This window comes from Punctularia strigosozonata, assembly GCF_000264995.1.
Source record: "Punctularia strigosozonata HHB-11173 SS5 unplaced genomic scaffold PUNSTscaffold_3, whole genome shotgun sequence".
Classification (NCBI taxonomy): domain Eukaryota; kingdom Fungi; phylum Basidiomycota; class Agaricomycetes; order Corticiales; family Punctulariaceae; genus Punctularia; species Punctularia strigosozonata.
Window position 1 is genome coordinate 1,124,269 of NW_006767435.1, and position 14,537 is coordinate 1,138,805.

Below are 14,537 nucleotides of genomic sequence, written 5' to 3' on the forward strand. Positions count from 1 at the left end.
TCATGAACGTCGTCAATGTACGTTCGCAGGCCTCTTCTCCTTCGCTCGCATTGACCTTTCGACCAGTACCGTGGGGTGAAGGCGGCAGCTGGATTCGACTACACCCCCCCGCCCGGCACCTCTGCAGGCAACATCACCCTCACGAGCTTTTCCGATAAAATCCCTGAGGAAGCCAAGCTCGATCTCGGGTTCGTGCACATTCTATGTGCCTACATGCTCTCTTATACTGAGGTTGCCCAATGCGACAGCTTGATCGCTACAGTCGTCCGTGACACTGTCACCAAGGTTCGCAATCCTGATTACTGCCGGCGGGTCGTAGCTATCTCCGAGGAGTTGTACACTCGCAGCTCGAACGCGAATCGTTGCCAGTGGTGGTTTCCATGGGAGGGCGGGGTGGCGGTCAATAACCTGTATCGGTATGTGAAGACTGTTTGTTACCGCATCCCATGCGTTAATCATAGAACGTTAGCGCACCGGCGACCGATTGCCATTTCGGATATCCCGGCAAAGCGCGTTTCCATTCGTACGGGTCATTTGAGCGCTATTTCCGTATCTGGCCCGGTAACCCGACGAAGAACGCTCAAGGGGTTTGGGAGGCGAACAATGGTGCGTCGTGGTTGGGAGCCTCATGATGACGACTGACTGACATGATGCATTCAGGAAGTGCCCGAGTATTTTTCCGCATTAAGCATGAGCTCAAAGATAAGTTCCTGGAGACCGTAAAGGACGATCTACGCCTTATGAAAGAGGAAGACACCCTGAAGGCGAAGATATAAAGCGATAGCACCCTGTCCCATCTAGTTGTGACTTTTAGCTTCATGCTTGGGTTTTCTTCCAGTTTTCCAGTATATGCGGGAACATACCCGTCCGCTGTGGTGTTGATCCCAGGGTCCTCTGTTATCTCTCCCCTCACTATATATGTAGAATGGTGATGAAGCTGGGATACCGCCCTAGCGGCAAGTTGTATTGAGTCCTTGATACTTATGCCATTGCGTCGGACCACTAGACCCAACGCGCGCTGCTAGGAGGTGTTTTCGGACTATACATAGCAACGACGATGTTTTGCTCAAGTAACAGAAGGGGTCAGGTTATCCAGCACACCAGCAATGTATGTGAGAGAATCGTCGCTATGGTGTACACAAATCTACCATTATCAAGTGACTATTGCTGTCCTTCTGGTTTTAGTGAGCTCCGGCCAGCACGCAGTATTTCGTCCGTCGAGAGCAGGTTAACGGCGATGACCGAACTGTCTTCACTTCAGTATATGGTCACAGGACAAGCAACGGATGACACATACCATGAGTGCAGCATCTGGCGCTTGACGCGATAGTTGTCCCAGACACCTTCCACGGTCGGGTCGAATGGCTCGCCGGACTGCAAATCAATGCCCACGATGTTGCCCTCCGCTTGCTCGTCCTACGACCAAGCATCGTCAACATCCAACTGCGACAAATCGTAAGAGGGGGAAAACTGTTCTTTACCTGCAACGCGACAACCGCGTCCTGCACGTCGAACCCTCCGTTCTGCGCGAGCGTCTTCGGGATAATCAGTAGTGCGTCCGCAAACGCCTGCACGCCCATCTTCACCCGGCCCTTCGCGCTCTTCTTGACTTCCCCACTCAAGTGTGCTGCGCACGCGACCTCGAATGCGCCTGCGCCAGGCACGAGCGCCCCGTCCTCGATCGCATTCTTCACCGCGCGCAAGCCATCCCGAAGCGCGTCCTGTGTCTGCTGAATCGTGTGCGCATTCGGGCCCTTGATGAGCAACGTAACCGACTTAGGCTCCTTCACCTGTTCGATGAACGTGTACTTCTCCTCGCCTAGTGTGTGCTCGTACACGAGCCCAGCCCAGCCAAGTACATCCGGGGTAAGATCCTCGACGGAGTTCTGCGCGGTGCCACCGCAGACCAACTGCAGCCTACGTGTTCATTGTGATTAAGATACAGTCGAAAGTCAAGGGGAGAGTATGCTACTGACCTTTCCATGTTTCGTCGCTTCGCCCGCCGCAGCGCCAGAATACCATTCTTCGCAAAGATATCTAAGCTGAGCGGATCGATGCCCTTCTGGTTGATGATCACGAAGTTCTTCTTTTTGCCTTCTCCCACCGCCTGGTCGCACACCAGGTTCTTGAGTTCAACAATTTTGCGACACTTCATATCCGTGAACTTGCGCTCGGATTCGACGAGCTTTTCGCGTTGTTCGGTCGAGGAGTAGAAGAAGCCCGAGTTGACCTCGCTAGAGTAGACAAAGACGGCCCAAGGTCAGGGCGGATTCCGATATGGAGTATGGAATAAAATGACGCACGTCTTTTCGTATTCTAGAGAGACATTGAGAGTAAGGATGTATGCGTTCTCCACGCGTTTGGGCATGTCGGGATGCCTGCCTCCGTGGTCGAGAACCAAGCCGCGGATGAGCTGCGTCTCGGAGGCTGTCCGGTGCTGCATCTTCATTATTTCGATCATGTGAAGGTCGATAGGGTTTATCCATTGCTCCTTTGCGTCTTCGCAGCGTGATCAGCATCATGGAGGTATCACACAAACAGTAGGGACCTTACCTGCGGGTGGAGGGGGAGGTCGGATCGTCAGTACAGCATCAACCACGTCCGCTGCGAGCTGCTTTGCCATCGCAGCATTCAGCTTGGTAGCAAGCGACGTGTGGGCGACGTTTATGAGCGTCGCGCGGTCCAATTTAGACAGTTGCTTGAAATTGTCCAGGAACTGCAGCCACACCAATCAGCACAACAATCAGCACAACTCATTCCTCATCAGATGCAACGAATCGCATGATCACCTCCAGCGCAGCCTTCTTCGCAATATCGAACCCCTCTCCGATGATCGTCGGGTGTACGCCCTCAGAGATGTACCGGTCCGCCTGCTTCAGCAGCTCGCCAACGAGGAGCACGACGGACGTCGTGCCGTCGCCGACCTGGTCGTCCTGCGCGACAGCCGTCTTCGCGATCATCGCCGCAGTCGGGTTTTGGATTTGCATCTCGGAGAGCAGGACCTTTCCGTCCTTCGTCATCTTGATCTGCCCCGCGCCGTCCACGAGCATTTTCAGCGTACCACGCGGGCCTGGACGGCAGAAGATGAGACATCGGAGTTGTAAGAGGTACATAAAACATACCAAGGTTCCCTTTCACGACGTTTGCCAGGCCCATGGCACCGGTGGTGTTCACCTACGCGATTCTGTCAACCTCGTCGCATCGTACGCCATGAAAGGCTGAAGCGCACCTGAAGCGCAGCCGCTCTGCGGACGCTCTCCGCCTTGGGGTTGATGAGCTCGATGCTCGAAGACATTGTATTCGTAGTCAAGATTAATCGTGCCTAGTAGCACAAAAGGCTTGCAGGACCGATTCTAAGACGAAGGGACTTGAATATACGCTCGCAGATGAACGAGCAGCACGACAAGCGCGACGCGCTTACTTCTGACCCTAACCCTATACGTGGGAGAATATGCCAAAAATGGTCGGGACGACATCCGGTGTTTCCGGTCTCTTGCTCACCCGGAGTCTGAGAGTTTCCCCGCAATGCTCCTGCAACCTGGTTGCAACACCCAACCTCAAAGCCCTCTTTGGACCTAGGAAACACGCTGATTTCTACGAATATGGCTCCGAAATCATCCTATAACGACATGTCGACTCCCGTCGTCGACGACAAGGAGTTCTACAAGCAAACGGTACAACGGCTGGCCAAAATCCAGTCGCACCTGTCCGAGACCCCGCGCGGCACCAGGATGAAGGGCAAGGTCTGCGTGGTCACAGGCGTCGCCTCGCTGAAGGGTATCGGGTGCGTCTACAAATCAGAAACGAGGCTGATTCATCTCGCACTAAATCGCGTTGCGTAGGCGCGCCTCCGCGCTACTTTTCGCGCACGAAGGTGTGTATGTGTATGCTCTGTGCACGACTTTACTGCCATCGTCGCTTGGTGGCGCAGAACGTTCATATGTTTGCCGTCGCAGGTGCGAAGCATCTGTACTGCTTGGATTTCTCTCCCGAGAACCTGCCGAATCTCAAGGCGACGATCGAGAAGCGGTACCCGGACGTGAAGGTGCGCCTCATGCATGTTCCCTCTCACCTTCGTGTCGCCCATGACTCATCTACACTCCCGTGTGTGGCAGGTGACGACAATTCAAGCTGATGCCGCCGACGAAGCAGCGATATCAGGCGTCTGTGCCAGAGCGATGCACGAAGAAGGGCGACTTGATGTGTTCTTCGCCAACGTAAGTGGTACATTCGTCCCACATCTCGCTCCACGACGCCGTATATGGCCTGTCCCTCACCACGTCCCTTTGGCAGGCAGGAATAGCGGGAGCTACGCCCCTACATTCCACCACATCCGAGGGTTTCATGAACGCGATGCGAGTGAATGCGCTTTCGTAAGTTCTGTCAGACATAGTTCAATGTGCATGAATACCAAACGGAGGATGGAACAGATGCTTCCTGGCTGTCAAGCACGCGTCTCTGGCGATGCAGAAAACCAACCCTGCACGAGGTAAAGATCTTGGCGGAGGGAGCATCATCCTTACTGCTTCGAGTATGAACCCTGTCTATGGACACGAAGCAGTATGCTGACGGGTACTCGCTTAGTTGCCGGAATCAGATCAGGCGCCGGCCCGGTCGACTGTGAGGTTTTTTGACCCCGATATATGCAGCCCATACTGATAGTCGTATAGACAGTGCCAGTAAAGCCGCGTGAGTAGCGTCAAATCGGCGGCACACACATATGACGTGCTGACGACCTGTCACGCAGCGTCAACTCAATCGCTCAAACCTCGATCTACCAACTTCGCAAAACAAACGTCCGCGTCAATTCGATATGCCCCGGCCTAATCGAGACCGGCATGACGGATGCGACGTTCGAGTACGCTCGCCAGCGTGGTACCGCAGGCAAGATTGGCCAGCTCAACCCGATGGGCCGGTACGCGGTCGCAGAGGAGGTTGCGCAAGTCGCCCTATTTCTCGCATCCGGTACAGCTTCATATCGTCTACGTTGTGGTAGTGGTTGACAGCTACCTCATTTGTTTGTTTGCAGATGACTCCAGTTATGTCAACGGACAAAATTGGGCAGTTGATGGAGGCTTGTCTGCATCGCACCCCGTTGCTCCCGGACGATGGGCGTAGTCGTTTTCAATGACGTGGACATCGTCAGCCGTCATTCCCAACGGAGGTGCTACGGAGAGGGATCGTTGCATTGCTTGAAGTGTATTATACCGTCGTGTTGTGCATGCGTTCTAAACTATCAATCCATTATGGATGGCAAAGATGAGAGGACTCGTTGCCTTGATTATATCGAATCAGATACATGTCACGGCGTCGCGTACTAAGACGAGGTAAGAACGTTCACTCAAAGCGTAGATCAAACGGAGTTCGCGGAGTTGCAACTCGTCAGACGAGAGTCAACGAGTTTCGTGTATTAACTGTGTATCGATATCCCGCCCCTAAATGTGCCTTCCGACGATGTGTTTCTGCCCTGACCCGATGAATCAATGGATAAGCTCGTACAGCTTACGGTGGCTTGGACAGATGACGGTGAAGGCTGAGTGAATGCAGGGAGAAAAGCCACCGATTAACCGTGTTTTATCGGCGGCGGGGAGCGGAGGTCTACAAGCAGGGGTTCAAAGCGAATGTTGAGCATACGGGGCAGCTGGTTGGATAGAGACTATATACCGGAGACCACTCATCCGAGGGCAATAGAGTACGGTGCGACTTTCGTGGAACGACAAAGACTCTGGTAGGCGATGTGAGGTTGGTACTCACCACACCCTCCCCTCCCAAGTACCCGTCCTCCCCCTGTGTCCCACCAACCTCCAGCTCATCAGTCCACAAAGTCCTGGTCATCGACCGCTCTATGCTGCGATGAATCGTGCAACACCCGGCGCTTACAGCAGTAGAGAAGAACAGTCGCGGGCCGGGATTGTCAAGTCGGGTCCGACGCCAGGCTTTGCATATTCCTCTTGGTGCCAGTGTGCATTGAAGCCCAAATCGTGCTTCGCGAGCTTGAAGGTGCTGGATGCCGAGTAATTTGCCAGTGAGAGCATGCACGAGACCATTTCACGCTTCTCTTGGGCTTTTCCCTCCGGCTGCCACCCTGTGACGCAGACACGTTAGAGACTCTCAGTCCGACCCACCAGCACGGTGAAAAAGAAGATACTCCGGGCGGCGCCAAGGATGACGCCGCTTACCTCTCTTTCGTGGCCGCCGAACTTCAGTGACTCTCAATTCACGTCACAATCGCAACAACGTCCGAACAAACATTCGTTTCAGTGCGCTTGCGCACCTCACCCACCCACCTGATGTTTGACGATGCTGCCTCGATGACGGTAGATGACATTGGTAGCATGGTGGACGTGCTCTGACTCGCTCACCTCATACACAGATGGTCGCTTCAGTCAGCAGTCTGTCTCGTCAAACTGCTTCATAAGCCCCATCCGATTTGCTAAAGTTGAGCAACATACCTATCACCCAGGACTTCTTCGGATGCTGGCCAATCCCCACATGTATAGTATCATATGGTCCATCTCTTGGATGGCGAATCATCTGACTGGAAAGCGTAGAAATGTGGTCCCCGTTGCGTTCTGAAGCATGAAGCCTCATGTTACCATTTTAGTCTCAGTCCAGGACGCAGTGGAGCACTCTTGAGACTTGCGGAACAAGGAAGAAGGAACAAGCGGGTAGCGGGTGATGATGGTATTCCTGTTCGTGCATTTCTATCAATTCAAGGTCAGCTCCTTCCAACCAAATGTGCATACAACGAGCTCGCCGTGCGAGACCAGCTCGTTGCACAGGTGGTTGGAGCTGAAGACCTTGACCAATTATTCAGGGGAAACTCGGCGCCGTCTGACAGGTATGCTCCTGGAGGTAATCCGGAGTGAATTGCAGGGATAATGATGCTGCCCATGGCATATGAGATACTGTAGGAATGCTCACTTCCGTTGAATGCATGCTCACTCGCTCTAGAGATGATGAACTCTCATCGAAGACGAGTTTACTCTAGCAGGATGTCCCATACATGAGAGCCACCGGCCGGTACGTCCAGTTCTTGGTCTTTAGGAACTGCAAGATGACGCACCCACTTGCTTAGGACCAAAGTGAGGAGGAGACATAGACGTGTCGGTTTCCATTGACCGCGACATACAGAGCGAGTGTTTTCCATTGAAGTAAGTAGTGCGGCCAGTTTCGTCACCCGATGCGTTGTGGCGGCGATTATCGAAGCCCGGTGTATCGTTACAATGGGCAGAGGTAACACGATAGACCCGCACAGAATCTATACCGACTTGCAGATAGTGAGATAAAGCACGCGAGGGCTAGCGGAGCTACAGGAGGAACTGAGGAGACCCAATAGCAGTGGCTCACGCCGTTGCAGGTGAGTGCGGTCGCCAACAATGTTCATGCACATTCACTGGCCTATCCCAACCGACTTAGCCTCTGCCTCAACACTTTGTGCCCTGCATCCTCGCTATCGGCCTACCGCCCGTTAGGATCGCCCTCGCGTTCATGCTGACTCAGATGGGCCTCCAACCGAGCCGTACATCCAGGGTGTCTTTGAAGCATGCTTGGAAGACGTCCTTGGCACTTGCAGCTCCGGATGCCTGCCTTTGTGGCAAGCTCCGCCGTCCGCCGCACTACAAGATTAAGGTCTGGAACTCCTAGTACTAGCTGATGAGGGTCTGGAAGACCATGGGCGTAGGAGAAATCCGGGGCCCACATGGACGAGCTGCGTCACAGTCCCCGGATTTCGCGCGACCCCATCGATCCGAGCAAGGTGAGTACATTCTTCTCCTTTGTCCTCCTGCATATCGGTTTAAAATCTGTGGGCGGTTTCGCCCTTTTTCGCAGACTTCCGGTTCCAAGAAAAAGATCAGAGTTACCAACGCGAAGTCTGTCATGCACCATGCTGTCCTGCGCACTAACGCGAAACCTCGCACGCAATCTGTCCTGATCCTGACATTCTTCCCGTCCTCGTGTCCTTCGGTTGCGTCCATACCTCCCGATCGCGTTGTTGCTTCGTACATCCGCTGCTCTCGGACCCACAGACGGACGCTAGGCCGTTGCTTGACAAATTCAGGGTCGCATCCGTGGCTAGCGTCCTTTCTATTCCGAGGATGTAGAGAGGTGTCTCGACCTTCGTTGGGGGCAACACTACCACGTCAACTCGCTGATTTCATTCGGCGATAGCCAGGTCGTTCTGTATCCCAGTCGGCCAAACGCCGCACAGACTGGCATTTCAAGGAACGATCTCGACCGTTGGTAATCGGATCCATTGCACTGCAAGAACGAGTTCACACCCAAGATATACCACCCCGCAACTGCTCCGAGGGAGCTTCTTCAGGATGCTTACCGCATGCGAGAAAGGTTTGGAGCGAGGAATGGAGCACCACGGTATGTCAACGGGAACTAAGCAGGAACACACAGCGAATTTCTGCCAGCAGAGTGCGTGTATTACACGTGTGATAGTCATACATTGGTCCGAAAATGCTAAAGTCTGTTGTGACCACGGGATGAAGGCCATTAGGAGTTGAACTAGCAGGCACGTCAATATACCGTGGGGTGTCTCGAGGGTGAGGCACCTACAGCCGTGAGGTAGGACTCCGCGACCACACGCGCGCGAGCGTTGAGGCTGAGTTTCATCTCGCTGATTTCTTTGTCGACTTCTTCCATGAACCTTCCATAGGTGGGTTGATTAGCACGCAATCACGCGCATTGGTTGCGTACGAACTGTATGATGAAATCGACGATCTTGTGTTTGAGCATGTTCTCCGTATGGAAGTTCGTGACGAGGAAGGATATGTCGTATCCCTGAACGGCGGTCAGCATATGTCCAAGGGAAAGGAGACACATAACATACCTGTACAGGCTTTCGACGGAGCACGATGAAGCTCTCTGCGCGCTGCATCATGAATCTGGTGAACTTGTGACACAAGATCTGTTCGATTTCGTCTGCTTGCTTGATTTTGATGCTCATCCGCACGGAGTTGATTGAGGGCTCAATAAGCACGCGCTCGTTCTCGTTTCGAGATATTGTCATTGGGTTGAGCAAGACTTCCTTCGATCCTCTGTACATTCGAAATCGTCACTGACATTCAGCATCCTGATAACCCCGTGATCCGCACTGACCTGGTCTCAACTTCCGGCTTGTTGTGCCTTTCCACAACCTTAAGAATCGTCAGAATCATCAACACACGAAGAATGTAGCGGAAACGTACCTGGGACGAGAAATCTTCCAGAGTCAACGCAGCCGTCAGGGTTGATCGCACTGCGGCGAGGTATGGCCTCAGAACGTTCGACTAAATTGGGAAACCAGCATTCAATAGACATTCGTAGCAGTTCTTAGTCGATTACCATGGCGGTTCGGTTGCGCAACAAGCAAGTGATCGCGCGGTACTAAAGCCTGCGACCTCAGCGGGGCTCAGCACGATCTCGTCACCTCCCACTGACTCGATCACGTGAGACATCAGGGCGTTCAGAAATTTCGTTCCGGGGTTCTGTTCCTTCGTTCCTGTTCACCAACACCATGGCTGTCGCTATTGCACTCTGGAGCATCGTGCTCAAGCCCGGTCAAAAAGAGGTTGTCCAACCCGCTGGGGACCTTCGTATCACGAACGTCGCGCTGGGTGACCAACTGGACGACGAGAACGCCCGGACATCTGTGAAGTTCACCTTCAGCAAGCCTGTGCAGGTGGACGAGGATGAAGAGGAAGAGGAGGAGGAGGAAACTTCCTTGACCTCCACGATCCTTGCCTCCCTCACTCCTGGCAAGGTGAGGTTCTAGGAAGACATTTTTTACCGGACACTCGGAATACTGACCACTCCTGGACGCTGCACAGATCGAGCAGGCGAACCTGAACCTTGTCCTCGAAGAAGACGGCGACTACCTCTTTGAGGCAGTTGGAAAGAAGTGAGCTGGACTCGAGCCGTTCGTGGGCTGGTGATACTCATCAACTGTTTCAGCACCATCTATCTGACCGGAAACTACATCGGTTCGTGTATGTTTGAGTCTTCATCGTCATAGTACTCATTGCGACCATCTAGACCAGATTCCCCCGGACCAGCCTCCATATGGGGAAGATGACTCTGAACTTGATGACGAAGAAGACGACTATGACCTTCGTGAAGTCTCTTCCGACGTCGAGATGGATCCCGAAGATATCATCGAAGAGGACGGGTCGGTGAAGTAAACTTCTGGCACGACCATCAACGCTGACCCTTTCTCCGACAGCCGCTTTGAGGAGCTCGAAGATTCCCCTGAGCCCGAGCCGGAATCAAAAAAGCGTCAACGCGCGGATGAGGCGGACACCGCGGCTGAGGGCACGCTTAGCAAGGCCCAGAAGAAGAAGCTGAAGAAGCTGAAAACGGCCAACGGCGAGGCCGTGCCGACTGGAGACGAGAAGCCGGCGCCGAAAGAGGAGAAGAAGGAGGAGACCACGAAGCAGGAGGGCGAGAAGAAGGAGAAGGGTGATAAGAAGAAGGGAAAGAAACCAAATCTCGGCGAGATGAAGGAGCTCGACGGTGGCCTCAAATACCAGGATGCGGTCGTCGGTACCGGCAAAGTTGCCAAGCCTGGGTCCCGCGTCAGCATGCGTTACATTGGTAAGCTCGACAACGGAAAGGTCTTCGATTCAAACACGAAGGGAAAGCCTGTGAGTACCCGGACGTCCCTGCTTGCCATCCCGTATATAACATTCTCCTCAGTTCGACTTCAATCTCGGTGCGGGCGAGGTCATCAAAGGTTGGTCCCCAGGTTCATGACCGTGACTTATATGGCTTACCCATACATCTCAAGGCTGGGACCTCGGTATTGCCGGTATGCAAGTCGGTGGACAAAGGCTCCTCGTCATCCCGCCGAAGCTCGCGTATGGTAAGAAGAAGATGGGCAACGACATTCCTCCCAACTCGACATTGACGTTTGGTAATGATTTTTATTCAACCCCAGCACGTTTGCAAATAACTGATGTCACGTTTGCAGAGGTCAAGCTTCTCAACGTTAAATGATTCTCGATTAAGCACCTGAGACTCTTCGCTTCCGTCAACTTTCATTCCATTCATCACGTCACTGTCAATCTAGAAAAACCCTGCCTGTTTTCATCTCTACTTGCTAGCCACTTGTTATACGCTTTGATCTTCCACCGTCACGTTCGTCGAAATCATATGCATTACACCGTCGAACCATCGACCTCATTGACGGATCTGCGCTCTTGGTGCTATCGTTAGGATGCCGCAATGCCACCTCTATATTGGGAATCATGGAGGCGGAGGATGAATGGTAGCCCGGCTTTCCATTCTCAAAATTGCCTCTTGTGGTGCGATACTAGCATGACACGATTCGATAGTGGAGCTCGTATCGGTGCATCCGCATACGTCCAACAAACACAAATCCCAATATCCATGGAGATGCTCAACAAGCCAGAGACTGGGAGGCTTGGGGCCCGGCACGAGTATGCAGTAACAAGGCCAACACGATGCGCGACTTGAGTTCTTCCATTCAGCTACATCGGACGGCCGGTTGGTTTTAGCGTCGTATATACATGTTTGAGAAGCTCGCGCCGACCGACCACAGGAGTGTGAACGGGCCCCCGTGCTGCAGCAAGCATGGCCTAAGCTGCACCACACAACGCCGGTTCCCGAAACTGCATTGGAAGGGGAGCTCGGCGAAACCGCTGCTGGGATAATCTGCACCGATCTGTATGATTGGACTGTAGCAGATCGTATCGAGACATGATACGGGTGGAGTGAGGGTAATCGCTGTGGGCGCAAGGGTGGGAGCCAGGGCTGTTCGACGTACCACAGGCGGCCACCGTAATGTATCAGATCCTCACACTCACTCACAGCAGCCGTTCCGTATGAATGGCCCCACAAACCAGGACGACGGCGAGCATGGAGGCAACAGGGTTGCTGGGCCGCGAGTCCTTCGCTGGCTAGAAGGAGGCGTTTGGCTACGGCTCCGACCTCTATGGAGAGTTGTTATGCTTCTAATAGTAGGGATTACGCCCGAGAGTGGTTGAATCGATGGTGGGCGCCGTCGCGGACCAATATTCCCGATAATCCTTGACTGTATTCCCTAGGACCGGTGGGAGAGAGGGGGGACGAGAACACGCCGAGTTGCATGCTTTTGGAAGGAGAGGGCTATCGGCGGGAAGCCGAAGGCGCCGCTGGCAGAAGGCGGTTCCCTTCCTACGATCGGCTAAACCCAGTTTCTGGGCAGAGCCATCCATGAGTTTTGATACGACACGAGCATGCCAGCCGTTACGCTGAGATAGAATCATTAAACTTCCGTGCTGTCGTCACGAGGTTTTCCTGCCCAATTTACTTTTGAGGACGATGTTCGCAAGCATCCGAGGAGCAGTCTGGCCCTAGACGTTGCAGATGGCGCTCAAGGCCCCTCCGATTGGGTGGAGCGAGCACGCCGGTCTGTAAATATATTGTCTTTTCGGGGTTGTAATCTCGTATCGTAACCGCACCTTCATCATCACATGCCATCCGTTTTGGTCGCACCTTGGATCTACCCTGGACTACTAAACCGCATGCCCTGGCGCAGGAATCGTCTTCGGATTTATTCTTGGCACCGATATTTCCTAGAGGCAGCAAGCATTGCGTCGACCGGACAACATGAGGATTACGAGACTTCCCAAACCTGATTCAACGTCGCGTCTGGTAAGGGCCCGGGGCGATCTTTTTACGCGGCCGCGAGGCGATCGTTGCTCGGCTGCCCGTGACCGATATTGCCTGGCGCCTCGACGGTCCTGCATCAACAGATCAGCTCCCTCCTGGTATATAAGGGCGAAGGCTGACCAGCAAAGTGCCCCGTACCGGACGATGATCCTGGCCTCCGCTCCCGCTCCAGCCTCACTGGCTGGTTAGCCCCTGCTAGCCAGTTCTAGGTCTTTGTCCCGCATAGGTCGGTACCTACCAAGATTTTATGAGTGCAAAGATGTCTTATATCTCATTATTTTCCTCGATTGTGTAGGATAGAGCGTCGACCTGGGTAACCAGCTACGCATGGTCCTTCTGGGGCTTTTTCCGAACTCATGGTGCGCCCACAGTACTGGCCTTCGCATTTGAATGTCTGCATTGCGGACTCACCATGGGAATGGAAGAAGCCCCTGACCGCATCGGCGTAGTTGCTTTTGTCTGACGATCTCCGCGTACCTGGTCGTTGCCTGATGATTATCTGTCTAGGAATGCACGATACTGTGCAGACCAAGACTTTGCGCCGTCGAAGGGCTACCACGTCGCGCCCCGTTGCCACTCCTCGGACGTGACAACCGCGACCGCTCGTTCTATGCGGCCCATCGAGCGAGGATGGATAGTTCAGACGAACATAGTCTTCAAAGACTGCACGAGGATGGATCGAAGCTCGTAAGTTGCCAGTGCTTTCAATTTCCGAGCAGTCGTCTGAGACCAGTTTGCAGCGCCGCACGGAAGAGGACAAACCTCGTTTGCTGAGAAGTCCGTTGAGTCGGTCCACGTCACGCTTCGCGACGGCCGGCGCGCTTTTGGACTCTACTTCCGTTCTGCGTGACCAGGGACTCGACATGCAGCCGTTGTCGAGAGACACCCAGGATTCACCGTTCGATCCGGAGGACCATGATCTGAGAGGAGTGGGCGTGGCGGAACAGAGCAGCGCGTTAGGGGTGGCGTTGATTACGACCAAATACCGACAGCAATACTATCAACGTGATTCGCGCGTTACATTTATCCGGTGTGTTGAGTGTATACAAACGATCAAACTATCGTCGAGACCAACGAGCCAGTGGTGATACTACCATTCCGCGGCTTGTGATTTCATTCAATACCAGGGGCGATACATACCCTTCCACGCGTGAACGACCATAAACGACTTAGCCAAGCCTCGGTTTTCGGCATGATTGCTCTTTACCCCTATCTGTTCAGGAGCGCATACGTCCATTATCTAAAACCCTCGTCGGACTTGAAGCTGTCGGACTTCGACGATGTGGCAGCTGAACTCCGCGGCGTTAGACGATAGTCTCTGGCCAAAGTCCCGGCAACTTCGAGGCATGCACTCCGTCGGTCAGTATGTAGGCCGGAAGCTGATCTTCTGAGAGCCAGGAAAATGAACGTCGCTCACCACGGTGTCGACTCGCAATAGGGGATACGAGCCTCATTTGCGAGCTTAATCTGACCCAGTGGATATGGCAGTTGGCTGTAGTGTGCTGGGTTCTAGCTTCAACAATTGTATGATCTCATTCCGTATGCATATCAAGCGTTGCAAGGCGTGCTATGACCCAGCCGAACGTTAACGTAGCTTGGAACCAGTTACTCACTAAGCACTGTGGAGATGGTTCGACCTAAGTGATTGAATGTACCGTACGATCGCCGAACGAGTTCAGATGTTATTGCAGTCATTCTGATGCGCCCTGAAGCTAGCAAAATCTGTCGGTGAGCCAGGAGAGTACGTCGGTGACCCTATATAGCAGAAGTAAAAGAGGAGTTCGGCCGGAGACGCGCAAAGCTCCTTTGGTCGGGGACTCGGGCTCCCCGATTGCCGGATGGCACGTGGCTTCACGAGTCGGCCCGTGCGGGCT

General features: G+C 53.7%; 5 protein-coding genes across 5 annotated transcripts; 3 read left to right on the forward strand and 2 right to left on the reverse strand.

Moving 5' to 3' along the window:
• Positions 1-15: 15 nt before the first annotated feature.
• Positions 16-776, forward strand: PUNSTDRAFT_131669 (uncharacterized protein; the record flags this gene model as incomplete). Its single annotated transcript, XM_007380969.1, has 5 exons — positions 16-21; positions 67-188; positions 249-416; positions 470-606; positions 661-776. The coding sequence occupies 5 exons, from the start codon at positions 16-18 to the stop codon at positions 774-776; spliced, it is 549 nt and encodes a 182-aa protein (XP_007381031.1).
• A 263-nt stretch (positions 777-1,039) lies between these two features.
• On the reverse strand, positions 1,040-3,371 carry PUNSTDRAFT_98615 (chaperonin-containing T-complex zeta subunit Cct6). The gene is made up of 9 exons (XM_007380970.1): positions 3,230-3,371; positions 3,123-3,174; positions 2,790-3,070; positions 2,554-2,716; positions 2,304-2,499; positions 1,977-2,234; positions 1,482-1,917; positions 1,298-1,416; positions 1,040-1,246 (listed from the first exon to the last, which is right to left on the reverse strand). The coding sequence occupies exons 1-9, from the start codon at positions 3,293-3,295 to the stop codon at positions 1,162-1,164; spliced, it is 1,656 nt and encodes a 551-aa protein (XP_007381032.1). The 5' UTR covers positions 3,296-3,371; the 3' UTR covers positions 1,040-1,161.
• Positions 3,372-3,561: 190 nt separating this feature from the next.
• On the forward strand, positions 3,562-5,237 carry PUNSTDRAFT_98617 (NAD(P)-binding protein). The gene is made up of 10 exons (XM_007380971.1): positions 3,562-3,784; positions 3,843-3,874; positions 3,957-4,045; positions 4,116-4,217; positions 4,294-4,373; positions 4,431-4,531; positions 4,585-4,620; positions 4,671-4,689; positions 4,748-4,965; positions 5,030-5,237. Exons 1-10 carry the CDS (start codon positions 3,603-3,605, stop codon positions 5,116-5,118), a joined length of 948 nt encoding a protein of 315 aa, XP_007381033.1. The 5' UTR covers positions 3,562-3,602; the 3' UTR covers positions 5,119-5,237.
• A 3,161-nt stretch (positions 5,238-8,398) lies between these two features.
• Positions 8,399-9,375, reverse strand: PUNSTDRAFT_98619 (actin-like protein ARPC3). The gene is made up of 7 exons (XM_007380972.1): positions 9,337-9,375; positions 9,201-9,281; positions 9,112-9,149; positions 8,843-9,050; positions 8,714-8,793; positions 8,569-8,659; positions 8,399-8,517 (listed from the first exon to the last, which is right to left on the reverse strand). Exons 1-7 carry the CDS (start codon positions 9,337-9,339, stop codon positions 8,506-8,508), a joined length of 513 nt encoding a protein of 170 aa, XP_007381034.1. The 5' UTR covers positions 9,340-9,375; the 3' UTR covers positions 8,399-8,505.
• A 127-nt stretch (positions 9,376-9,502) lies between these two features.
• Positions 9,503-11,169, forward strand: PUNSTDRAFT_83132 (uncharacterized protein). Its single transcript, XM_007380973.1, has 8 exons — positions 9,503-9,754; positions 9,822-9,892; positions 9,946-9,974; positions 10,027-10,159; positions 10,214-10,634; positions 10,687-10,723; positions 10,778-10,903; positions 10,961-11,169. The coding sequence occupies exons 1-8, from the start codon at positions 9,509-9,511 to the stop codon at positions 10,984-10,986; spliced, it is 1,089 nt and encodes a 362-aa protein (XP_007381035.1). The 5' UTR covers positions 9,503-9,508; the 3' UTR covers positions 10,987-11,169.
• The last annotated feature ends 3,368 nt before the right edge of the window (positions 11,170-14,537 follow it).

Coding starts and splice junctions, on each gene's coding strand:
- PUNSTDRAFT_98615 (XM_007380970.1), bottom strand. CDS start 3,295: ATGTCTTCGAGCATCGAGCTCATCAACCCCAAGGCGGAGAGCGTCCGC. Junction 2,500..2,553: donor ACCTCCCCCTCCACCCGCAG/GTAAGGTCCCTA, acceptor CACGCTGCGAAG/ACGCAAAGGAGCAATGGATA. Junction 2,235..2,303: donor TCTCTAGAATACGAAAAGAC/GTGCGTCATTTT, acceptor TGTCTACTCTAG/CGAGGTCAACTCGGGCTTCT.
- PUNSTDRAFT_98617 (XM_007380971.1), top strand. CDS start 3,603: ATGGCTCCGAAATCATCCTATAACGACATGTCGACTCCCGTCGTCGAC. Junction 4,218..4,293: donor TTGATGTGTTCTTCGCCAAC/GTAAGTGGTACA, acceptor TCCCTTTGGCAG/GCAGGAATAGCGGGAGCTAC. Junction 4,966..5,029: donor CGCCCTATTTCTCGCATCCG/GTACAGCTTCAT, acceptor GTTTGTTTGCAG/ATGACTCCAGTTATGTCAAC.
- PUNSTDRAFT_98619 (XM_007380972.1), bottom strand. Junction 9,150..9,200: donor TGGAAGATTTCTCGTCCCAG/GTACGTTTCCGC, acceptor ACGATTCTTAAG/GTTGTGGAAAGGCACAACAA. Junction 8,660..8,713: donor ATCGTCGATTTCATCATACA/GTTCGTACGCAA, acceptor CACCTATGGAAG/GTTCATGGAAGAAGTCGACA.
- PUNSTDRAFT_83132 (XM_007380973.1), top strand. CDS start 9,509: ATGGCTGTCGCTATTGCACTCTGGAGCATCGTGCTCAAGCCCGGTCAA. Junction 10,635..10,686: donor CAAACACGAAGGGAAAGCCT/GTGAGTACCCGG, acceptor CATTCTCCTCAG/TTCGACTTCAATCTCGGTGC. Junction 10,724..10,777: donor TGCGGGCGAGGTCATCAAAG/GTTGGTCCCCAG, acceptor ATACATCTCAAG/GCTGGGACCTCGGTATTGCC.